Source organism: Panulirus ornatus, chromosome 12 (assembly GCF_036320965.1).
Source record: "Panulirus ornatus isolate Po-2019 chromosome 12, ASM3632096v1, whole genome shotgun sequence".
Taxonomy (NCBI): domain Eukaryota; kingdom Metazoa; phylum Arthropoda; class Malacostraca; order Decapoda; family Palinuridae; genus Panulirus; species Panulirus ornatus.
The window spans coordinates 69,371,196-69,396,890 of NC_092235.1; the positions used below are offsets into that span (position 1 = coordinate 69,371,196).

The following is a 25,695-nucleotide window of genomic DNA, read 5'->3' on the forward strand; positions in this document are numbered from 1 at the left end:
TATCTTGGGAGCAAGATTGTCATTTGGAGGATCCGCGTAGATAATGACATACAGAATGGTTATCACTGCAAACTCGACTTTCTCTGTTATACGATTAACACTACAATGAAAGTAAAGACGCTGGTGTATACATTTTCAGAAAGCATTTGATGACACTCGTCAAAGATTATTAGCTAGTCAGGTTGTATGGATGGGGTTGTACTTCGGTAACAAGGAAACTGGTTAACTACTCTTAAAAGTAGAAATGAACAGTCAAGCCTTAAAAATAGTTAGACTTAACAAGTAGTCGTCTGTAGAGAGCTGTCTTCCTTATACATGGGTGATGACACACCAGAGGGGGTACACATGTGTCGTTACTGGTGTGGGCCACCTATACTGATGATGTGTTTTGGTATCTTATTTACATTCCCCTGGCAGACCGGGGTTTGTACGGTGATGTTTCTTGCTGTACGAAGGATCAGGCTAAGGTTAGCCCAGCATTGTTCACTGTATGACTATATGATGGTTAGTTCTGGCCCCTCTATGTGGGGAACTACGGAGGCAAGAAGACTGATTCCCTGACTGAGAACCTGAGAGCGAGTGCCGCCCACAACACGTCCATGTACCTCTTTCATCAAAGACTTCTCAGTACTTACCTCTATACTTGCCACAGTACCTACCTCAATACTTACCTCAGTACCTACCTCAATACTTACCTCATTACTCTGGGTATGAAATTGCTTAGCTCAGTTTATATTCCGTTATACATTGTATACGTCCACATGGTTAACTTAACTAACATTTTTGAGTTTGGTTTATTTTCTGTTCGTTTCACTTCGTCAGTAAGCAGGCAATCAATACATGGTCAACCTAACCTCCCAGTGTTGTATCATATCTGATATCTTTTTCCATTTTGTGATACGTGAAGATAAGACCCAGCGCTGAGCCACTCTACTTCGACTGGCTGCGTGTTCTGTCACAATATGATACACGAAATTTTCCCGAACGCTTTCATATGATTGGCCTGTACATAACCCTTTGTCCTCATATGACTTGCCTTGATATTAGCGATGTCTCCCTGGAGTCAGACTCCATCTTTTGTTTATAGAATCAGGTGTTGGAAAGTCATCCAGGGATATAATGTTATCACTAACGACTTAACTGGTCCTTACTAACGACATGACTGGTCGTCAGGTTGGCGTCAGGTCCTCAGCCCGGCTGCCCAGCGCCTGTTTCCCGGCGGTGCTACTCCTGGTGCTGCAGCGCTTCACGCCATCTTCAGGAGAATGCTAGTGATGGCAGATCGTCTCGGTACGTTCCTTAGTCTTACGTTACGTTATCGAATCTTATGGTTCTTGTTATTCTTACGTTTTCTAATTCCTAATTCTGCAATCACTTCCCAAGATTCAAAGTCTTCCTGAACTTTCCTTAGAAATCACCAGCTGACACTGATATCAGAGCATCAACACCCACCAGCTGACACTGATATCAGAGCATCAACACCCACCAGCTGACACTGATATCAGAGCATCAACACCCACCAGCTGACACTGATATCAGAGCATCAACACCCACCAGCTGACACACACACTCTTCAACAGACTTAGGACACACACTGAGTGCCAGTGTCAGCTACTGATGACATGGTTATTGGTGGGGGGCGAGTACGTCATCCAGTGGCTGACGCTGCGGGCAGTGGATGCTGACGAGGAGCTAGGGGAAGTAACCCTCGGTATGTCACCCATCACCTTACTTTCTCTGGGGATCATCTTGGCTAGGGCAGGAAACCGTATAGTGAGTGGGTGGGTGCACCCACTGTAATAGATGGGTGTAGCCAGTGTAATAGATGGGTGTAGCCAGTGTAATAGATGGGTGCACCCACTGTAATAGATGGGTGTAGCCAGTGTAATAGATGGGTGCACCCACTGTAATAGATGGGTGTAGCCAGTGTAATAGATGGGTGCACCCACTGTAATAGATGGGTGTAGCCAGTGTAATAGATGGGTGCACCCACTGTAATAGATGGGTGTAGCCAGTGTAATAGATGGGTGTAGCCAGTGTAATAGATGGGTGCACCCACTGTAATAGATGGGTGTAGCCAGTGTAATAGATGGGTGCACCCACTGTAATAGATGGGTGTAGCCAGTGTAATAGATGGGTGTAGCCAGTGTAATAGATGGGTGCACCCACTGTAATAGATGGGTGTAGCCAGTGTAATAGATGGGTGCACCCACTGTAATAGATGGGTGTAGCCAGTGTAATAGATGGGTGTAGCCAGTGTAATAGATGGGTGTAGCCAGTGTAATAGATGGGTGTAGCCACTGTAATAGATGGGTGTAGCCAGTGTAATAGATGGGTGTAGCCAGTGTAATAGATGGGTGTAGCCAGTGTAATAGATGGGTGTAGCCACTGTAATAGATGGGTGTAGCCAGTGTAATAGATGGGTGTAGCCAGTGTAATAGATGGGTGTAGCCAGTGTAATAGATGGGTGTAGCCAGTGTAATAGATGGGTGTAGCCAGTGTAATAGATGGGTGTAGCCAGTGTAATAGATGGGTGCACCCACTGTAATAGATGGGTGTAGCCAGTGTAATAGATGGGTGTAGCCAGTGTAATAGATGGGTGTAGCCAGTGTAATAGATGGGTGTAGCCAGTGTAATAGATGGGTGTAGCCAGTGTAATAGATGGGTGTAGCCAGTGTAATAGATGGGTGTAGCCAGTGTAATAGATGGGTGTAGCCAGTGTAATAGATGGGTGTAGCCAGTGTAATAGATGGGTGCATCCACTGTAATAGATGGGTGTAGCCAGTGTAATAGATGGGTGTAGCCAGTGTAATAGATGGGTGTAGCCAGTGTAATAGATGGGTGTAGCCAGTGTAATAGATGGGTGTAGCCAGTGTAATAGATGGGTGTAGCCACTGTAATAGATGGGTGTAGCCAGTGTAATAGATGGGTGCACCCACTGTAATAGATGGGTGTAGCCAGTGTAATAGATGGGTGTAGCCAGTGTAATAGATGGGTGTAGCCAGTGTAATAGATGGGTGTAGCCAGTGTAATAGATGGGTGTAGCCAGTGTAATAGATGGGTGTAGCCAGTGTAATAGATGGGTGTAGCCAGTGTAATAGATGGGTGTAGCCAGTGTAATAGATGGGTGTTGCCAGTGTAATAGATGGGTGTAGCCAGTGTAATAGATGGGTGTAGCCAGTGTAATAGATGGGTGTAGTCATTGTAATAGATGGATGTAGCCAGTACACTGGGTACTTGTTCTACATGGCGTAAGGGACATGTTTGGCTAGTGTCGTATGTAGATGTTTATATTTCTGCTATAAACATCCCCTTCACGTACACAGTACGTGAAGGGGATGTAGACATGGCTACAGAGCAGATGTGCACCTGTGCTGCATAGTACACACACACAAAAAAAAAAAAAAACTGCTGCATATACCGGTGTACCTAACCAAGTGGCCACAGGTGAAGCATTGGGTGTAACACTGTACCGTTAGTCAGCGTGGCCGTAATAACGCACCGTATCAGTGTTGGGTGTAGCAGTGTACCATCAGTGAGCCAGTGTTGGGTGTAGCAGTGTACCATCAGTGAGCCAGTGTTGGGTGTAGCAGTGTACCATCAGTGAGCCAGTGTTGGGTGTAGCAGTGTACCATCAGTGAGCCAGTGTTGGGTGTAGCAGTGTACCATCAGTGAGTCAGTGTTGGGTGTAGCAGTGTACCATCAGTGAGCCAGTGTTGGGTGTAGCAGTGTACCATCAGTGAGCCAGTGTTGGGTGTAGCAGTGTACCATCAGTGAGCCAGTGTTGGGTGTAGCAGTGTACCATCAGTGAGCCAGTGTTGGGTGTAGCAGTGTACCATCAGTGAGCCAGTGTTGGGTGTAGCAGTGTACCATCAGTGAGCCAGTGTTGGGTGTAGCAGTGTACCATCAGTGAGCCAGTGTTGGGTGTAGCAGTGTACCATCAGTGAGCCAGTGTTGGGTGTAGCAGTGTACCATCAGTGAGCCAGTGTTGGGTGTAGCAGTGTACCATCAGTGAGCCAGTGTTGGGTGTAGCAGTGTACCATCAGTGAGCCAGTGTTGGGTGTAGCAGTGTACCATCAGTGAGCCAGTGTTGGGTGTAGCAGTGTACCATCAGTGAGCCAGTGTTGGGTGTAGCAGTGTACCATCAGTGAGCCAGTGTTGGGTGTAGCAGTGTACCATCAGTGAGCCAGTGTTGGGTGTAGCAGTGTACCATCAGTGAGTCAGAGTAAGCACGTGACCTGGTCTAGTGTCCCGCAGGTACTAGTCAGCCGTACTGGTCGACTCTACCAGTCCCCCCTACCAGTCTACCAGTCAACCCTACCACGCGACCCCTTCCTTCCTTCCTTCCTGCTAAGGTAGCGGTTATGTTACATGTCCTTCACAGATCTCGATAAGAAAAGTTTGTGTGGAGGTCAGAAACTTATTGGCAGGCTCCACCTCCTGTACAGACAGATTCCTTCGTTCCGTCTCAAAGTTGGACAGAAGCCTGGCAGGAAAGGCTGTGAGGTTGCCATGCACCACAGGGGAACGTAATTGCCTGACAGTGGGACGCGAAGATCAACCACATATAAATGTAAAGAAATATTAGTTCTGAAAACCATTTTCGAAAATCATACTTCAGAAAAGGAGTGGGAATGACCCTGGAGGAGGACATGACAGCAGTAAAGAGACTGTCAACCACAATGGTTGTCACGAAGTCTGTGGAAATCCGTCGGTCAATCTTGTGTCTAACAGAGGAGAGGAAAGTTCCTCCCTGAGCAAGGTACCTTCAGGGGATTTGCAACAAGTGGGCGGATGGTGTCTCGGTCGACGTCCTTCAGACAGACATGACCCTTGGGAGAGGCGCTTCGCTAAATTTCATTTTCAGAGATTTGTCCTCGTGCTGAACACTTGTCGGTCAGACTGAACGTTCAACCTTCAGTTTACGTTTCCAGTGACGCAGGACTCGTGGGGAAGGATTTACCTTCTTCTTGACCAGATATGTTGACAGGTGCTGCAGAAGCTTCGGTGTCCATCTGTACTGTCTCTGGACACACCCAGCCTCCCAGTCATTACCTGAGATGGAAACATTTCCAAAATTTCCTGCCATCACATTGCAAGATCTTCTCTCTGGAGAACCTTTTCCTCGTCTTCCCTAGCATCACTCATCACGTTACTACTGTCCACTACTGACACGTTACTACTGTCCACTACTGACGCGTTACTACTGTCCACTACTGACACGTTACTACTGTCCACTACTGACGCGTTACTACTGTCCACTACTGACACGTTACTACTGTCCACTACTGACGCGTTACTACTGTCCACTACTGACACGTTACTACTGTCCACTACTGACACGTTACTACTGTCCACTACTGACACGTTACTACTGTCCACTACTGACACGTTACTACTGTCCACTACTGACGCGTTACTACTGTCCACTACTGACACGTTACTACTGTCCACTACTGACGCGTTACTACTGTCCACTACTGACGCGTTACTACTGTCCACTACTGACGCGTTACTACTGTCCACTACTGACACGTTACTACTGTCCACTACTGACGCGTTACTACTGTCCACTACTGACACGTTACTACTGTCCACTACTGACGCGTTACTACTGACACGTCTGCTCGTTCCTGCTAAGGGGTACCACATCTTCCCTCACCACCGCTCCCTCCCTCCCTCCCTGGCTACCACATCTTCCCTCACCACCTCTCCCTCCCTCCCTCCCTGGCTACCACATCTTGAACTGCAGATAACATTGTTCACCGTCCCTCAGCCCCGCTATCTCCCTCTCTCTTGCTCAACAATGAAATATTTCTCCGGGAATATCTCATCCCAGAAGCCAGCAATTTGTATTTATCAAAAAAATGGTAGAATTATCGGCGGCTATGTATAGCGGGTTAGTCATCTTGCGTCTAGCATCTTCCTCAAAGTGTCTACACCTGTGTAATGGATGTTGTCTTACGCCTGGCAACAACACTGCCGTGTTTACACGTTTGGGGGTTGTCGTGCGTCCGGCAACAACACCTCCGTGTGTACATAGGACTGACATACAGAGAGGAGCGCTGTAGTGGTGGATGAATGGAATAAACTACATGATGGACCTCTCAGTGTTGGCAGGGCCTTCAAGTTTACAAAGTTGTGTGACACAAGAGAAGGATGGGGGGTTAAGATTGTGGGAACTTCCTTTCCGTACAATACAGGACAGTACACTACAGTACGGTACGGTACAGCACAGTACAGCACAGCACAACACAGTGCAGTATAGTACAACACAATACAGAACAGTATAGTACAATATAGAATAGTACAGCACAGTGCAGTATAGTACAACACTGTACAGTACAGTATAGTACAATACCATATAGTACAGCACAGCACAACACAGTGCAGTATAGTAAAATACAGTATAGCACAGCAAGGTACAAATAAGGTAATTAAAAGTGTGTTGACAGTGACCACCTTGTTACCGTGTCCTACACGAGCGCTCATTATTCTTCTCTGTTGACACCAAGACAGTGATGAAGGTTCTCACCAGTGTGAGTGTATCCCCTGTGTAATTGTCTCTCACTAGTGTGAGTGCGTCTCACCAGTGTGAGTGTGTTTCCCAACTGTGAGTGTGTTTCACTAGGTTGTCTACCAAGGTAAGTGCGTCTCCAGTGAGTGCGAAAGTTGGGAATCAATACCGCCCTTGACAGGTGGAGACAGATGAAGGGAATGACTGAGGCAAATTGTGGCTTCCGTCGGAGCTTCTTCGTTAGAAGTGAATATATGTCTTGGGGTCTAACCAGTCATTGTGCTCGTTAGGCGGGTGATTAACTGCCGCCACCTGTGGCTGAGACGCTCAATGCCAGAGCAATTATGTTGTGAACGAGGCCTGTCTTGAAGAGAGAGGAGTTTATTTACTCGTGTGAGGTGGAGCTGGGTGTCAGTGTTGTGAGGTGGAGCTGGGCGCCAGTGTTGTGAGGTGGAGCTGGGTGTCAGTGTTGTGAGGTGGAGCTGGGCGCCAGTGTTGTGAGGTGGAGCTGGTCGCCAGTGTTGTGAGGTGGAGCTGGGCGCCAGTGTTGTGAGGTGGAGCTGGGCGCCAGTGTTGTGAGGTGGAGCTGGGCGCCAGTGTTGTGAGGTGGAGCTGGGTGTCAGTGTTACTGTGGGGAGGAAGGCATCATCGGCGGAGTTCCTCCCGCTCACATCCACCGAGGACGGATCTGCTGGGGACCCCCGCACTCTGTGAGGACCCCCGTACTCTCTGAGGACCCCCGCACTCTCTGAGGACCCCCGTACTCTCTGAGGACCCCCGTACTCTCTGAGGACCCCCGCACTCTGTGAGGACCCCCGTACTCTCTGAGGACCCCCGCACTCTCTGAGGACCCCCGTACTCTCTGAGGACCCCCGCACTCTCTGAGGACCCTCGCACTCTCTGAGGACTCAAAGGCTCATGAAGGTCTCTCAGTCGCCTCGCTTCTACGTAACTTTCCTCATCGTGTACGAAGTATTCGGGATGTCTCAAGACCTCTGAGGGACTTTCTTGGGTCAACACTGCTGCAAGGACTCAACAAACACTTCGTCTCACTATTCCCGGCAACATTTTGGAAGGTTCACTGAGGCAAATCGGAACTATTTTCAGAAGCTTTTGTCCCAGTAGGAGAGAGGACGCCTCTCCTGCAGTTCGAGAAATGTAATTTCCTGAAGATGGTTCTCATCTTGGATCAAACAGGAGAAGGCGATGATAACTAACGCATGAGACGCCACTTTCATGACTTACTATTAGTTCGAACGGAAATCGATCGTTGCCAGTGGTGAGCCTCTTGCTGGCAGAGCCTCGTCATGTTATCCATGAGCCAGGGGAACAACAAGACCCTGAACCTGAAGGGGGTGTCAGCCTTCAGCAGGGGCGCTAGGAGCACAGGTGAGTGTTGCAGGTGTGGGCTCAGTGTTAACAGCGTCGAAGGTGTGGGTACAGTTTTGCCAGTGCAGGTGTGGGCTCAGTTAGCAATGTCTAAGGTGTGGGTACAGTGTTGCATGTGTGAGCACAGTGTTGACAGGTATGTCAAGTAAACGAACCAGAGGATTTCTTGATGTGTTTCTGAAAACAGTGAGGTGATCCAGGCTAGCCAGGTTGGCGCGAGGAGTCCCGGACCCCTCAGTGTGTGCTGGGCTTGGTCTGGGGCCACACACAAGTGACGGGACTGGTCTGGGGTCACACAGGGGTGACGGGATAGGTCTAGGGTCACACAGGAGTGACGGGGTAGGTCTGTGGTCACACAGAGGTGATGGGGTAGGCCTGGGGTCACACAAGGGTGACGGGGTAGGTCTGAGGTCACACAGGATTGACGGGCTTGGTCTGTGATCACACAGAAGTAACGGGGTACGTCTGGAGTCACACAGGGGTGACAGGGTAGATCTGGGGTCACACAGGAGTGACGGTGCTAGTCTGGGGTTACACAAGAGTGACGGTGCTAGTCAGGGGTCACACAGGAGTGACGGGGCTGGTCTTGGGTTACACAAGAGTGACGGTGCTAGTCAGGGGTCACACAGGAGTGACGGGGCTGGTCTGGGGTTACACAAGAGTGACGGTGCTAGTCAGGGGTCACACAGGAGTGACGGGGCTGGTCTGGGGTCACACAGGAGTGACAGGGCTGGTTTGGGGTCACACAGGAGGGTGACGATGGTAGAAGGATACGCAGAGTGAGATTAGTGGTAGAGACAAGTGTTACAAGTGGTGTTGTATCGTAGAAATGACCAGGAAAAGGAAATAGGAATGATATGATAAGAATATGTTGTGAGAATAGATCTTTCTAAAGATGTGGTGATTATCAGAGATATGTTGTGTGAGCAGACGCTTGCTGTGAGAGGCTGTGGTGTGGGCTATCCTTGACGTAGAAAGCTACGTACACGAGGTCCTGCTCTTGAGCTGAGGAGCTGAGAGGCACTGTCCTTGTGCTGTGTGTTCCTGAGCCATGCTCACCAGCTGGAAAGAACAAAGATGAAGGTATCATCAATATGGCTGGATTGTTTAAACCCAAACCAACACCTTCCACTACCTAAGAATAACAGACAGCTCGAGACGGATATATTTTTCTGTTGTGCAGTTGACAAACTCGACACACCAGAGACGATCACATCCTCCACGCACTTCCTGACGGTGTGTCTCACTCCCCCAGCAGGTGGCGAGAATCGCAGGGGACTGTGGACGGCAGAGGTAGGAGTGGGCGTGGCGGGCGTGAGCACCTTACTGTCTCCCTGGACCTCCTGCTTCAGGTTAGTGCTTCCCCTGGGGTTGAGGTACGTCTCCTTCCTCAAGGTGGGAAGCCTCTAGTGTTTGCCTGTGAGTCAGTGTGAGTAATTCTGGTAACATCTTTGTCGCCGTCCTCTGGACCTTCTCTCTGAACTCTTGTGCTTCTTTAGCTGCGGTGAGCAAACTTGAGGAGCATATTATAATTTTGACCTTATGTTTGACGTTAACAGCTGCTCAGTAATATCCATATACTTGAATGCTATTTTGATATTCGCCGGCAGTTAGTTGGCCTCTTAACTATACTCCTAATGTGGGACTGTGGCCACAGGTTAAGGACGATCTCGACTGCCAGGTCCTTCTCACACATAGATTCCTGCAGCTTATTTCCTCTTGGATGATATTCCGATCAAAGCTTATTACCGTGACCCATCCATAGTGTTCGACATTTACTTGGCTTGAGTGTGTGTGTGTGTGTGTGTGTGTGTGTGTGTGTGTGTTTCTTCTAGTACAAAAGTTTTTAAGTCAGTTCCTTGACACTCTAATCATAAGTGGACAGACGTCTGAATGCTCCAGTATCCCACGTCAGAAAGCGTGTTTACCTCGGCTACTTAATCATACGACCAGCGTTGCCAGAGTGCCAGCCAGCCACGAGTGTCTCCATCATACACCGCCTCATGTTCTCCCACTCGTATCTTGGCTTCACTCTCTATGTAATGCCTTTGAAAGGCTGGTATTTAGGCGTCTTTTACGTGAAATTTTAGAAAGTAACTCGCCGCAGTATAAGATAAAGGCACTTTTTCCACTCGCACTTTCCCATAAAATTTCTCAATCATTATACTCTGTACAAGCTACTACCTGCCACCTGCCCCGTCTTCACTGTTATCTGGCCGACTGTGGGCGGGGCCGGACGTTTTGTTATCTTGTCTCTCATCTATAAAGCCGGGTGGGAAGGAGTCTTGTGCCTTAATGGTCTGTCTCCATTTATAGTGATGGCTGGGGAGGGATCTCTCTATAGTGGCGGGTGGGGTGAGGGGTTGAGGGGGGAACCTTCTGCTTGATCATACAGTCTCTGTCTCTACAGATTCAGATTCCAGGACACTAATACTGTCCTCCAGCAGCAGATCACCCTGTCATGGAACCCTCAGCTGTCATGTTGTCTGTCCTGCCCTTATGAATGAATAGCTAGTCGACCGGAGGGGTAGTTTGCTGATCATCTAACTAGAGATAAACAATCGACCAGAGAATAAGTAGTTTATACAGTCAGATGATTTAACTCTCAGTTCATCAGAGAGTCACTGGAAGTGCCAGGTGCGGTGGCACTCAGGAACATGTCCAACAAACTTGGACGATTTCAGGAGGCAGCCCCACTTCCGTGAGGGACATATCAGTTCATATTGAGATTCCGTCCCTTTTCCAGGAAGATCCTGTGGGCCTGGACACTGCTGGTGAGCTTGCTGGTGCTGGTGACGGTGGTAGGGAGCAGACTCGCCTACTTCTTCTCCTACCCTGTGAACGTCGACGTCCAGGTCATCCACAACGCCTCCCTCAAGTTCCCCGCCATCACCATCTGTCCTTCTCCGAGGTGGGTCCTCTTCCTCACCCTGCCACAAGGCGCGTTCTCTGACCTCATGATTGATCTGGTCACGGAAGATGATGGTAGTTACAGGAATCACGTCAGCCAGAGGTAGCAGGTCTTTGAACCTGTAATAACTCTCCGCCACTCACTCAGATGAGGCACCAAGAATAGCGTGTCTTCGCACAATCTTGCAAAGTTCTAGAATTATCCCTTCCAGATTTATGATATTTTAGCCATTTTTGGGAAGAATTACCAAATAAAGATAACTTCGCGTCTGATTAGAGATAAATTATCGTAGTGATGTTAACTGTGAAAGATTAATCAACTATGCCACACTGGACAGCATGACCACTTACTAACGTAAAGCTTCACACATGATTTTGAACACATCGCTGAATATTTCCTTTTTCCCAATGTGCTTCATACTAATCGTACGTATCCATATGATAATGAAAGCAATTATCATTATCATACAAGGCAGAAAATTATCACTGATGTACAATGATCATCATGCACTCCTGCCTCTACTTCAGTGAACTGCGCAACAACACTCGCTCGACCGGACATTTCAGTCAACTGTTGGTTAGGTTTTCATCAGTTCAGATGTTCTAACATGTGTCTCCGATATTGACTTTGTTCATTCCGTAGCCTTACACGCGGCCATTCAAGATGGTCAGTCCAAAATTTTACAAGTGTAAACACGACTGATGGTATGCACTAACACGACGGTCGACTGTTCTGGTAATGACAGTTAAGTTGGAAATGATAACACTGCACACTCTTGATCTTGATGTTACCACTCACCTGGACACGACTCAGCACGAATCATTTCTTCCATTCGTGATCCCTAAAGTCACCTTTTACAAGTCTCGTGCTACATCTCTTTTGGACTCCCGTTGCTTTTTGTACTCCTCCTAATCACACGAACTCCTTCCCTACGGATACACAGCCGTCTAATCAGGGTCACCACTCCCCATCATTACTGTCACCCCCCCCCCTCTCTCTCTCTCTCTCTCTCTCTCTCTCTCTCTCTCTCTCTCTCTCTCTCTCTCTCTGCCGCAGGAAGCTGCGTCTGACCATGGACCCGAGTGCCGTGCGTGAGGTGTACGAGAACATTACGGGCAGAGAGTACCCAGGGCTGCTGGAGGCGCAGAAGGCCCTGGTGCTCCTGCTGGACGCCAAGGAACTGTGGGACCGCACCTCCTGGAACATCTCAGCCATGGTTGACGAGGTGAGATGCCCGCCATCATCCGTGGCTCCGGCGGCCGCTGCTGTAGCCTTGGACGCTGGACCGGCCTCCTGTGGTCGCTACAGGAGGTTCCTGTAGACACTGCAGAAGGTTCCAGTAGGCAATATACTGCCGCCTTGAGCGATCCTCAACTACATTTTGCGGTCTTTGATGCTAAGTTTTTCAGGCTATATAGGAATGTATCTGTGATGATAGCTACTATACCCTACTATTACATCAGACTTCCATTGTCATAACCAGTCTATGTAAGGGTCACGTGTCTGGAACGAGTAAATTCCATTCCGTTCCTCAGGTCTTAGTAATGTTCCGAACCGTTTCCTAAGGAACAGACAGTTCCCCAGACCAATTTGTTTTTCACCAACAGCCAGGCCTGTAACAACCATCACCCAGATCATTAGGAACCATTGTAGAAGTAGAGGCCTAACTGGTGGCTGGCGGGAGTGGATTTTTCATCAACACGACACTATGTATGATGACCATTAAGCCTTTCTTCCTTTTGTTGTCTCACATTAATCATCTCGCTCAATGTTTTCTCCTCCAGTCCCTCCCATTGATTATCTCGCTCAAAGTCTCCTCTTACCCAAGCATCAGGTCAGGTCGTAAAGTCTTCCCCCAGCGTCAGGTCAGGTCCTAAAGCTTGGTGTCCTCTGCAGTGTTACCAGGGACGGGGTCGGCCGTGCAACACGACGGGTCACTTCCATGCAACGTACACCATGTTCGGGTCGTGCCTCACCTACACGGGCACCCCTGCTACACTGGCTGGGTCCTACCACGGTCTCTACCTCAAGTTAGGTGAGCAACTCACACCTCACCTACTGGACCCCTGCCTTACCCTCGTGTCTCCTATACCACCTAATTTCCCCACCTCATACAAGGTGAGTTTCGTCAGTCCTACCTGTCTTTCACCTCCTCAGGTGACTCCCACTTCACATTAGGTGAGCAGGTGGTACAGCCATGGCTGTGTGGGGTACGAGGGGAGGCCCTAGGGCGACTCCCAGAGACAGAACACGAGTCGGAGTCGTACGTAGGTCGTACGTAGGACGTACGACACTAGGGCTGGTGGGTCGTGGGACACACACTACCCCAGAGCTGAGGGTCGTGGTTGACACATTACCCCAGGGCTGGGGGTCGTGGTTGACATACTACCCCAGGGCTGGGGGTCGTGGTTGACATACTACCCCAGGGCTGGGGGTCGTGGTTGACATACTACCCCAGGGCTGGGGGTCGTGGTTGACACATTACCCCAGGGCTGGGGGTCGTGGTTGACATACTACCCCAGGGCTGGGGGTCGTGGTTGACACACTACCCCAGGGCTGGGGGTCGTGGTTGACACTACTACCCCAGGGCTGGGGGTCGTGGTTGACACACTACCCCAGGGCTGGGGGTCGTGGTTGACATACTACCCCAGGGCTGGGGGTCGTGGTTGACACACTACCCCAGGGCTGGGGGTCGTGGTTGACACATTACCCCAGGGCTGGGGGTCGTGGTTGACACACTACCCCAGGGCTGGGGGTCGTGGTTGACACATTACCCCAGGGCTGGGGGTCGTGGTTGACACACTACCCCAGGGCTGGGGGTCGTGGTTGACACATTACCCCAGGGCTGGGGGTCGTGGTTGACATACTGCCCCAGGGCTGGGGGTCGTGGTTGACACATTACCCCAGGGCTGGGGGTCGTGGTTGACACACTACCCCAGGGCTGGGGGTCGTGGTTGACATACTACCCCAGGGCTGGGGTCGTGGTTGACACACTACCCCAGGGCTGGGGGTCGTGGTTGACACATTACCCCAGGGCTGGGGGTCGTGGTTGACACACTACCCCAGGGCTGGGGGTCGTGGTTGACACATTACCCCAGGGCTGGGGGTCGTGGTTGACACATTACCCTAGGGCTGGAGGTCGTGGTTGACACACTACCCTGGGGATGGTGGGGTCGTGGTTGACAGTAAAACTTCAGGGACAGTGAGGGGTCGTCATTTACATGAGGGGTCGTAACTCACATAAGAATACATTGCAGATCCAGAGGCGTGGGTGAAGGAGCCGGAGACGGTACGACCCCAGGGGTGGTGGGTGGTGGTACACGAGGCCGAGGACGACCCCAGCTTGCTTATCAAGACCCATGGGTACCTGGTCAGCTTGAGCTGGAACAAGGAGATAAGCCTCTCTCTTAAACAGGTGATTCAGCATCTCTCTCTCTCTCTCTCTCTCTCTCTCTCTCTCTCTCTCTCTCTCTCTCTCTCTCTCTCTCTCTCTCTCTCTCTCTCTCTCTCTCTCTCTCTCAATAGTTATGATCAGAATTATGAGGTCTGGCTCATATTGGACATACCTAAGCTTTCTGGCGGATACTTCAGTATATCTGGGTATACTTTAGTATGTCAGGATATACTCTAGCATAGCAGAGTATATCTGGACATACTAATATACTAGGGCACACACCTAACCTGTGCTACAACCCTTTCTACGACCCTAACCACGACCACTCTGGCCACAACGACCTGCGCCACCTCACAGTTCCAGTCGTTGAGCACCAAGAGGAAGCCTTGCCGGGACGACCCCGCCTACCGTCAGACTCACTGCCTCAACGACTGCTTCTCCAGGGCCTTCGTCAGGACCCTTCGCTGCCGGTAAAGATGGCTCCTCATGCTGGGGTCGGGGTGACCGGAGGACGTGTATGAGTCTGTGTGTGGGTGTGTGGAGGAGGGGGGTGACTTAGGACACCCCTGTGAGTGAGAGATAATCTTGGTGTTGAACCAAGCTGAGCTGCTGAAGGTTCGAACCCAACCCAGTAAGAGCCCGTGCCACCTGTACATCTGGAGTTCCTGATGGTAGGACACCACACCCTGCAGGAGCAGGTACGTGTCTGCTGCAGCCCTGGCAACCTGGTCCATTACCGAGGTGTCCCATGATGACAGGTGTCCCATGATGACAGGTGTCCCATGATGACAGGTGTCCCATGATGGCAGGTGTCCCATGATGACAGGTGTCCCATGATGGCAGGTGTCCCATGATGACAGGTGTCCCATGATGGCAGGTGTCCCATGATGACAGGTGTCCCATGATGACAGGTGTCCCATGATGGCAGGTGTCCCATGATGACAGGTGTCCCATGATGGCAGGTGTCCCATGATGACAGGTGTCCCATGATGGCAGGTGTCCCATGATGACAGGTGTCCCATGATGGCAGGTGTCCCATGATGACAGGTGTCCCATGATGGCAGGTGTCCCATGATGGCAGGTGTCCCATGATGGCAGGTGTCCCATGATGACAGGTGTCCCATGATGGCAGGTGTCCCATGATGACAGGTGTCCCATGATGACAGGTGTCTCATGATGGCAGGTGTCCCATGATGGCAGGTGTCCCATGATGACAGGTGTCCCATGATGACAGGTGTCTCATGATGGCAGGTGTCCCATGATGACAGGTGTCCCATGATGACAGGTGTCCCATGATGGCAGGTGTCCCATGATGGCAGGTGTCTCATGATGGCAGGTGTCCCATGATGACAGGTGTCCCATGATGGCAGGTGTCCCATGATGGCAGGTGTCCCATGATGGCAGGTGTCCCATGATGACAGGTGTCCATGATGGCAGGTGTCCCATGATGACAGGTGTCCCATGATGACAGGTGTCCCATGATGGCAGGTGTCCCATGATGACAGGTGTCCCATGATGGCAGGTGTCCCATGATGGCAGGTGTCCCATGATGGCAGGTGTCCCATGATGGCAGGTGTCCCATGATGACAGGTGTCCCATGATGACAGGTGTCCCATGATGGCAGGTGTCCCATGATGACAGGTGTCCCATGATGGCAGGTGTCCCATGATGACAGGTGTCCCATGATGGCAGGTGTCCCATGATGGCAGGTGTCCCATGATGGCAGGTGTCCCATGATGGCAGGTGTCCCATGATGGCAGGTGTCCCATGATGGCAGGTGTCCCATGATGACAGGTGTCCCATGATGGCAGGTGTCCCATGATGGCAGGTGTCCCATGATGACAGGTGTCCCATGATGACAGGTGTCCCATGATGGCAGGTGTCCCATGATGACAGGTGTCCCATGATGGCAGGTGTCCCATGATGGCAGGTGTCCCATGATGGACAGGTGTCCCATGATGGCAGGTGTCCCATGATGACAGGTGTCCCATGATGGCAGGTGTCCCATGATGGCAGGTGTCCCATGATGGCAGGTGTCCCATGATGACAGGTGTCCCATGATGACAGGTGTCCCATGATGGCCGTCGTCCCATGATGGCAGGTGTCCCATGATGGACAGGTGGTCCATGATGACAGGTGTCCCATGATGACAGGTGTCCCATGATGACAGGTGTCTCATGATGGCAGGTGTCCCATGATGACAGGTGTCCCATGATGACAGGTGTCCCATGATGACAGGTGTCCCATGATGGCAGGTGTCCCATGATGACAGGTGTCCCATGATGACAGGTGTCTCATGATGACAGGTGTCCCATGATGACAGGTGTCCCATGATGACAGGTGTCCCATGATGACAGGTGTCCCATGATGACAGGTGTCTCATGATGGCAGGTGTCCCATGATGGCAGGTGTCCCATGATGACAGGTGTCCCATGATGGCAGGTGTCCCATGATGGCAGGTGTCCCATGGTGACCGTCGTCCCATGATGACAGGTGTCCCATGATGACAGGTGTCTCATGATGACAGGTGTCCCATGATGGCAGGTGTCCCATGGTGACCGTCGTCCCATGATGACAGGTGTCTCATGATGACAGGTGTCCCATGATGACAGGTGTCTCATGATGACAGGTGTCCCATGATGACAGGTGTCTCATGATGACAGGTGTCCCATGGTGACCGTCGTCCCATGATGACAGGTGTCCCATGATGACAGGTGTCTCATGATGGCAGGTGTCCCATGATGGCAGGTGTCCCATGGTGACCGTCGTCCCATGATGACAGGTGTCCCATGATGACAGGTGTCTCATGATGACAGGTGTCTCATGATGACAGGTGTCCCATGATGACAGGTGTCTCATGATGACAGGTGTCCCATGATGACAGGTGTCTCATGATGACAGGTGTCCCATGGTGACCGTCGTCCCATGATGACAGGTGTCCCATGATGACAGGTGTCCATGATGACAGGTGTCCCATGATGACAGGTGTCTCATGATGACAGGTGTCCCATGATGACAGGTGTCCCATGATGGCAGGTGTCTCATGATGACAGGTGTCCCATGATGGCAGGTGTCTCATGATGACAGGTGTCTCATGATGACAGGTGTCCCATGATGACAGGTGTCCCATGATGGCAGGTGTCCCATGATGGCAGGTGTCCCATGATGACAGGTGTCCCATGATGACAGGTGTCTCATGATGACAGGTGTCCCATGATGGCAGGTGTCCCATGATGACAGGTGTCTCATGATGGCAGGTGTCTCATGATGACAGGTGTCCCATGATGACAGGTGTCTCATGATGGCAGGTGTCCCATGATGACAGGTGTCTCATGATGACAGGTGTTCCATGATGGTAGCCAATACATGATAACAGGAATATCTTTTTCATCATCATTTGTGTGAATATAACATTAATGACGAGATTTTCCTGTGTCATGAATGTGGTCGACCTCAGTGTGGTCGACCTCAATGTGGTCGACCTCAATGTGGTCGACCTCAGTGTGGTTGACCTCAATGTGGTCGACCTCAATGTGGTCGACCTCAGTGTGGTTGACCTCAATGTGGTCGACCTCAATGTGGTCGACCTCAATGTGGTCGACCTCAATGTGGTCGACCTCAATGAATCACATGATTTATTCCTTGCCTGTCCCAGACCCTCTGGGGCAGGGGGGTGTGGTGACCCTTGGGATGACTGGGGTGCGTCCCTGGGGTCAGGTCCCTGGGATGACTGGGGTGCGTCCCTGGGGTCAGGTCCCTGGGATGACTGGGGTGCGTCCCTGGGGTCAGGTCCCTGGGATGACTGGGGTGCGTCCCTGGGGTCAGGTCCCTGGGATGACTGGGGTGCGTCCCTGGGGTCAGGTCCCTGGGATGACTGGGGTGCGTCCCTGGGGTCAGGTCCCTGGGATGACTGGGGTGCGTCCCTGGGGTCAGGTCCCTGGGATGACTGGGGTGCGTCCCTGGGGTCAGGTCCCTGGGATGACTGGGGTGCGTCCCTGGGGTCAGGTCCCTGGGATGACGGGTGCGTCCCTGGGGTCAGGTCCCTGGGATGACTGGGGTGAGGAAGTCTGGTATACTGGCTCTACCTGCCCACGATACAGACCTCTCCCACCTCCAACACCCTTCAAACAGACCCATCTCCCTCCACCACTCTCCAACACCCGCAACTCCCTCCAACACCCTTCAAACAGACCCATCTCCCTCCACCACTCTCCAACACCCGCAACTCCCTCCAACACCCTTCAATAACCCCAGCTCCCTCCAGCACTCTCCAACATCCCCCAGCTCCCTCCAACACTCTCCAGCGCCCTTCATCAACTCCCCAGGCTGCCCTTCATGCGAGGGGCTGTGCCATACTGCCGGGGCCTCCTGCTGCTGAACAAGGCTGGCAGGCAGCTGGACGAGATGTTGATCGAGGGCAGGTGGGAACCACAGCAGTGCCGCTGTGGCATCCCCTGCCACCAGACCGTCTACCAGTACCGGGGCGACACTACCGACAACCGTCTGGACGACAAGGCCAGGATCAAGGTGGGTCACTGGACGACAAGGCCAGGATCAAGGTGGGTCACTGGACGACAAGGCCAGGATCAAGGTGGGTCACTGGACGACAAGGCCAGGATCAAGGTGGGTCACTGGACGACAAGGCCAGGATCAAGGTGGGTCACTGGACGACAAGGCCAGGATCAAGGTGGGTCACTGGACGACAAGGCCAGGATCAAGGTGGGTCACTGGACGACAAGGCCAGGATCAAGGTGGGTCACTGGACGACAAGGCCAGGATCAAGGTGGGTCACTGGACGACAAGGCCAGGATCAAGGTGGGTCACTGGACGACAAGGCCAGGATCAAGGTGGGTCACTGGACGACAAGGCCAGGATCAAGGTGGGTCACTGGACGACAAGGCCAGGATCAAGGTGGGTCACTGGACGACAAGGCCAGGATCAAGGTGGGTCACTGGACGACAAGGCCAGGATCAAGGTGGGTCACTGGACGACAAGGCCAGGATCAAGGTGGGTCACTGGACGACAAGGCCAGGATCAAGGTGGGTCACTGGACGACAAGGCCAGGATCAAGGTGGGTCACTGGACGACAAGGCCAGGATCAAGGTGGGTCACTGGACGACAAGGCCAGGATCAAGGTGGGTCACTGGACGACAAGGCCAGGATCAAGGTGGGTCACTGGACGACAAGGCCAGGATCAAGGTAGGTCACTGGACGACAAGGCCAGGATCAAGGTGGGTCACTGGACGACAAGGCCAGGATCAAGGTGGGTCAACAGGTGTTGTGTTAAGGCAATCTTGAAGATATATTCTAGTGTTAAAGGTCAACAATCTCTTGAACTTTCCTTGAGCTTGAACTTAAACTTTAGGTTGAGCTGGAGTTTCAACTGACCTTTAGCTTGAACTTGAGCTTATACTTGACTTTTAACTTGAGTTTGAGTTGGATTTTGAGCTTGAGCTAGTGTGTGTGTGTGTGTGTGTCGGCAGATGTTCTTCCTGGACCTGGTGTACGAGGAGGTGAAGGAGGAGCTCAGTTACCCGTTTGCCTCGCTCGTCGCAGACTTCGGCGGGATGGCTGGCTTGCTGCTGGGGGCTTCACGTACGTACCAGCAGCCACCACTGGCCTGACAGGGCGTTTGAACGTGATAGAGTTTGTGGGCGTGCTAGGGCGTGCGGGTGTGCTAGGGTGTGGGCGTGCTAGGGCGTGCGGGTGTGCTAGGGTGTGGGCGTGCTAGGGCGTGCGGATGTGCTAGGGTGTGGGCGTGCTAAAGTGTGTATGTATGTGTTAAAACGTCTGGGTGTGTCAGGGTGGATGGGCGTTTAGGTGTGCTAGGGTATGTGGGCGTGGAGACAAGCTAGGGTGAGTGCACGTGCTAGGATGTGAGTGTGTGTTAGAGTGAGTGATGTGTGCTAGGATATGTGGGCGTGCCAGGGTGTGTGGTTGACCTAGGTGCGTGTGGCCATGATAGGGTGCGGAGGTGTTTTAGGGCGTGTGGTTCTGCAAGAGTGTGTGGCCATGCTGGGGTGTGGGCATGCTTGGGTATGTGGGCGTGTCGGGTTATGAGGGCGTAAACTATTTGTTTTGTTGGTGAAAATAGATGGGTTCATAGTGTAGTTTGATATGGGTAGGTAGGTAACAGTATAGGTAGGTAGGTAACAATATGGGTAAGTAGGTAGCAAAATATTTGTAGGTGAACTTCATGTTATGTACGTCAGAGTAGAGAGTTGCAGTGGCAGTAAGTGGAACGCGGGTTGTGATGTCCGGAGAATTATGATGACATGTTGATGGCTGGGCGAACTGATGTGTTGGGGTCCATCCTGTACCTCCACACCTTCCCTACAGTACTGACCCTGCCCCCTGCCTGCTGACCCCTACAGTACTGACCCTGCCCCCTGCCTGCTGACCCCTACAGTACTGACCCTGCCCCTTGCTTGCTGACCCCTACAGTACTGACCCTGCCCCCTGCCTGCTGACCCCTACAGTACTGACCCTGCACTTTGCTTGCTGACCCCTACAGTACTGGCCCTGCCCCCTGCCTGCTGACCCCTACAGTACTGACCCTGCCCCCTGCTTGCTGACCCCTACAGTACTGACCGTGCTGGAGGTACTGGAATGTGCTGTGGTGGGTCTGGCGCGGCTCTACGCCCGCCACAGAGGACTGATCCCGCCCACCTACCACCCAAAAGACGTCCTCCCGTGCACACCCGCCGCCCACACCACTCTGCACACGACCCTGCACGACCAGAGGAGCGCCGCCCACACCACTCTGCACACGACCCTCCACGACCAGAGGAGCGCCGCCCACACCACTCTGCACACGACCCTCCACGACCAAAGGAGCGCCGCCCAGGGGGGCCACCACACCTACACCGCCCACGTCAGCAGCCACGACGCCTGGTCTGGTGACGTGGTGGCGGCCTTGTATGACCCAGCCTCAGTGCACGACGACTGTCTGGTAGAGAGGAACCCTGCTACAGGAGGCGGCCCTACCCTGCAGCAGGAGGACGCTGGTCACCTGTAGCACCCCGTCCTCTGCAGGGTACGGTGGCACCTTGGCAGAGATTAGTGGTCTGGTGATCAGGATATATGTGAAGCTGTCCCTCAGGAGACGAGGCACACTGAGCACGCCCTCTGCAGCCGCCCAGGTTAGTTAGTGTGGGTCAGATGCAGGTGAGGCGCTGCACGGAACAGTTGTGTTGATCATCCTGGTACTGGAACATCCGAGAGACCAGACAACGTACAGTGAACACCTGCACTCTTGTACACACGGCAGGATGACGGGTCGTGTTGTGGGCTGTGTGGACGTTTGTGACAACCTGCCAACACATCTGACACCCTATCAACACACCTCTCAACCTACCACCATACTTCTGACAACCTTCTAACACATCTGACAGCCTGCCAACACATCAGACAGCCTGCCAACACATCTGACAGCCTGCCAACACATCAGACAGCCTGCCAACACATCAGACAGCCTGCCAACCCATTTGACAACATGATCTACTGGGAGGGAAATCAACTTGCATGGCCAGACGGTGTCAGAGATCATTCAGTAATCAAGTTAGTCACAAATTAGTTTGGTGGTGATTATATTACTGGCCGGGGGGGGGGGGAGGCAGGGACTCGAACGAGGAATTACGATACAAGATAGACTGTGAGGGAGGGGGGGGGGAGGGGGGAGGTGAAGTTGAGGATGTTAAAAGTTATCCATAACAATTGTATTGACGTTTGAACATCCTCCCCTCCCCCACCCCACCAGGCCTGGCAGGGGCAGTAAGTGACCCAGTCCCCCCCTCCCCCTTCCCACCAGGCCTGGCAGGGGCAGTAGGCCTCCTGGGAAATCATTTGTCTGGTTATATCATGTCAGGACCTCCACTTGGCACACACACACACACACACACACACACGGTGGTGGGAGCGCACATCTTGTATTCCGAGTTTGAGTGAGTGGTGGACGCATGTGATGATGATGATGAAGGAAGACTTGCCACACACGTCCTGCTGAATGTGTTTCTCTAACGTGGAAGCAGTGTAACAACCACTGTACGATTATGTTCAGCTTTGCGTAACGACAATAATTCTCCCCACAACCATCCATAACCATACGTCATGAGTCTAAGTGTTGTACCCTGCTACGATTATTATCTCCTGCTACACGCTACAACCCTCTGGTCAGCCACAATCTCTTTAACCCCAGATACAACCCTCTGGTCAGCCACAATCTCTTTAACCCCAGATACAACCCTCTGGTCAGCCACAATCTCTTTAACCCCAGATACAACCCTCTGGTCAGTCATAACCTCTCTAACCCCAGATACAACCCTCTGGTCAGCCACAATCTCTTTAACCCCAGATACAACCCTCTGGTCAGTCATAACCTCTCTAACCCCAGATACAACCCTCTGGTCAGCCACAATCTCTTTAACCCCAGATACAACCCTCTGGTCAGCCACAATCTCTTTAACCCCAGATACAACCCTCTGGTCAGCCACAATCTCTTTAACCCCAGATACAACCCTCTGGTCAGTCATAACCTCTCTAAATTAATCCCAAATGCAGTCATCTAGTCAGCCACAACATCTCTACAATAGCCTCACATACAACCCTCTGGTCATCCACAACAACCCCACATACATCTATATGTACTTGTATTTGGTTCATTTTCTATCAATATTGTTCATCAAAAGAAGCTGGATATTTTTGTTGATATTTTCATATCTGTTGTTCAAAAGTAATGAAGTTGTACTGCAAAGTATTAAGATTGTACTGTAAAGTAATAAAGTATCGTAAAGTAATAAAAGTACTGTATATGAATAATAGTGTACTGTAAAGTATTAAAAGTGTACTGAAAAGTAATAAAAGTGTAATATAAAGTAAGAAAAGTACTGTAAAGTAATAAAGATGTACTGTCAGTTGTAAAGAGAATTTTGTTATATACTTTTACATCAGGAGTCTCTTGTTGGGTCTGGAACCATGACACGCACTACATTGCTGAAGTATAGTGTTCAGTGTAGGAGACAGTGTTCAGTGTAGGAGACAGTGTTCAGTGTAGGAGACAGTGTTCAGTGTGGGAGACAGTGTTCAGTGTAGGAGACAGTGTTCAGTGTAGGAGACAGTGTTCAGTGTAGGAGACAATGTTCAGTGTGGGAGACAGTGTTCAGTGTAGGAGACAGTGTTCAGTGTGGGAGACAGTGTTCAGTGTGGGAGACAGTGTTTAGTGTGGGAGACAGTGTTCAGTGTAGGAGACAGTGTTCAGTGTAGGAGACAGTGTTCAGTGTAGGAGACAGTGTTCAGTGTGGGAGACAGTGTTCAGTGTAGGAGACAGTGTTCAGTGTAGGAGACAGTGTTCAGTCCAGATACAGACAGGACAATCATAAAGATTGATCTCGTACAGAGGACACGAGGACGCTGTAGCGCCTCTTACTTATCTTTCCATCATGAAGAGGATGACAGTCTCTCCCTGCCCTCCCGTCTACTCACACACGTAATGAACGCTCCTTTTCTGTGGCTCTGACGCGTCTCTGCTCTCGAGGTTCATATTTACATACGCCTGCCACAGTGCGGGTGGGGGGGGGGGGGACCATTGCCTCTCTCTTTGAAGTTGGTGGTGTCAGACGAGGGTCGCCCTGGCAGGCCAATTTCTCGTCTCAAACATGTTAGTGTTGGGGTCCAGAGGGCTGGCCCAGGGCTCCTCGCTAGCTCCATGAGGGCTGGTTGAAGGTCCCCTCGTGATATGAGGGCTGGCGCTCAGGGTGTCCTTCGAGAGATGGATCGAGGTCTTCCCTCAGACGGCTAGATCAAGGTCCAGTCAGGGTTAACACGAGCTGGTCCAGGACCTGTTGTCCCTCAAGGTCCTTCAGTCGTCACAGTCCCTCACCCATCAGAGGCACGCAACACAGACGGACGGATGAGAGGCAGTGCAGTGTACACCACACACTGACGCAAGCAGAAACTTTATGATATTTTGAGATGAAAGACATTCAGCCCAGAGCCAGGGTCAAGACAGGAGGCTGAGGTCAGGTCAGGAAGCTGAGAATCGGGTCAGGAGTCACCTCAGGGATGCTGTCTTCATCCAGTATGTAGAGCAACATGTCTGATTAAACTGTGGGAGGAGTTGGTCGCTGGGAAGTTGAAGGTAAAATTAACTTTGAGAAAACATAAAAAAGATTTCATATAAAGCAAGTTTGTTTTCGTCTCCCTCCAGCTAGCTGGGGACTGATGTTATCTCTCTATCCTGGGCTGAACTCCTCATTCTGTTTGTATCTTTCCTTCTGGTAACCTGCTTCTTTCCCTCTAATTCTTGTGTTTCATATTTCCCGTTGTCTTCGTTCTTTGTTTTCTCGTCACATTATGTTTCTCTCTCCGTCTCCCATACGTTGCCTTCCGTCCTCACTGATTCCTCCGTGTGCTTGCTCGTCTGTTGCTCGCCATCTCTGTGCTTGTCATGATTTTTGCTTGATTTCTGATGTTTCGTGTTGTAGTTGTGTCAGGGAAGGGGCGTCCACCACCTGGCGGCAACACCACGTCTGGTCCTAGCGACTTCCATCCTCCGGGCGTCCCAGGTTGTCTGTGCCTCTGTGGTAACGCTCGTCCTCTCTCGTTTGTGTGTAAGACTCAACTGTTCCTTCTGGGACGCGAGTCTCATTCTATTCCATCCCTAGTAAAGGCGATCGGTCTAACCCTTCCAGCCACAGTCCCATCGATCTCATATCCGTCATCTCAAAGTCTTTCCAACTTTCCTGAACTGTAACTTTCTTAGATGTTTATAATCCCATTTCTTCCCTTCCACCATCGACCTCTGATAGATAAAGAGCTTTAGTAGTATTTCATAAACCAACCATAAACAAATAGACTAAAACCAATTGTTAAACATCTGAAAGTTGACTTGCTCTATGATAGTCAACGTATTGTGTTAGGAAGAACAAAATATTAATTACCATAAATAATGCTTTCTAAAACTACTGACAAATTTGATGAAAATTTCAGATAAGAATAAATCACTCGGTAATTCCAAAGCAATTTCATATAAATTTCATTAAAATGAATAATAGGACAGTAAATTGGGAAGCATTTCCAGTGTCAGAGATTATGGGTGAGCGATGTTAGGATGAAGCACAGCTAAGCCAGGGGAGGCTGGCTCGGGTGTCACCTGGTGGCTGGGGATGCTGGGGTGTCACCTGGTGGCTGGGGATGCTGGGGTGTCACCTGGTGGCTGGGGATGCTGGGGTGTCACCTGGTGGCTGAGGGTGCTGGGGTGTCACCTGGTGGCTGAGGGTGCTGGGGTGTCACCTGGTGGCTGGGGATGCTGGGGTGTCACTTGGTGGCTGAGGGTGCTGGGGTGTCACCTGGTGGCTGAGGATGCTTGGGTGTCACCTGGTGGCTGAGGGTGATGGGGTGTCACCTGGTGGCTGAGGGTGCTGGGGTGTCACTTGGTGGCTGAGGGTGCTAGGGTGTCACCTGGTGGCTGAGGGATGCTGGGGTGTC

The 25,695-nt window shown here is 51.4% G+C and overlaps 1 protein-coding gene across 3 annotated transcripts; it reads left to right on the forward strand.

Annotated features, from left to right (window-relative positions):
- Window positions 1–1,176: 1,176 nt before the first annotated feature.
- LOC139752211 (acid-sensing ion channel 1A-like) lies at window positions 1,177–23,114 on the forward strand. Of its 3 annotated transcripts, none has more exons than XM_071668209.1 (10): window positions 1,177–1,290; window positions 9,162–9,258; window positions 10,653–10,817; window positions 11,874–12,042; window positions 12,714–12,852; window positions 14,075–14,232; window positions 14,569–14,681; window positions 18,537–18,738; window positions 19,695–19,806; window positions 20,796–23,114. In XM_071668209.1, exons 1-10 carry the CDS (start codon window positions 1,266–1,268, stop codon window positions 21,227–21,229), a joined length of 1,614 nt encoding a protein of 537 aa, XP_071524310.1. In that variant the 5' UTR covers window positions 1,177–1,265; the 3' UTR covers window positions 21,230–23,114. The 3 variants fall into 3 exon arrangements, with proteins under 3 accessions (XP_071524310.1, XP_071524311.1, XP_071524309.1); XM_071668210.1 differs by having other exon boundaries at window positions 1,180–1,290; window positions 9,165–9,258; XM_071668208.1 differs by lacking the exon at window positions 1,177–1,290 and having other exon boundaries at window positions 8,636–9,258.
- Window positions 23,115–25,695: the final 2,581 nt, after the last annotated feature.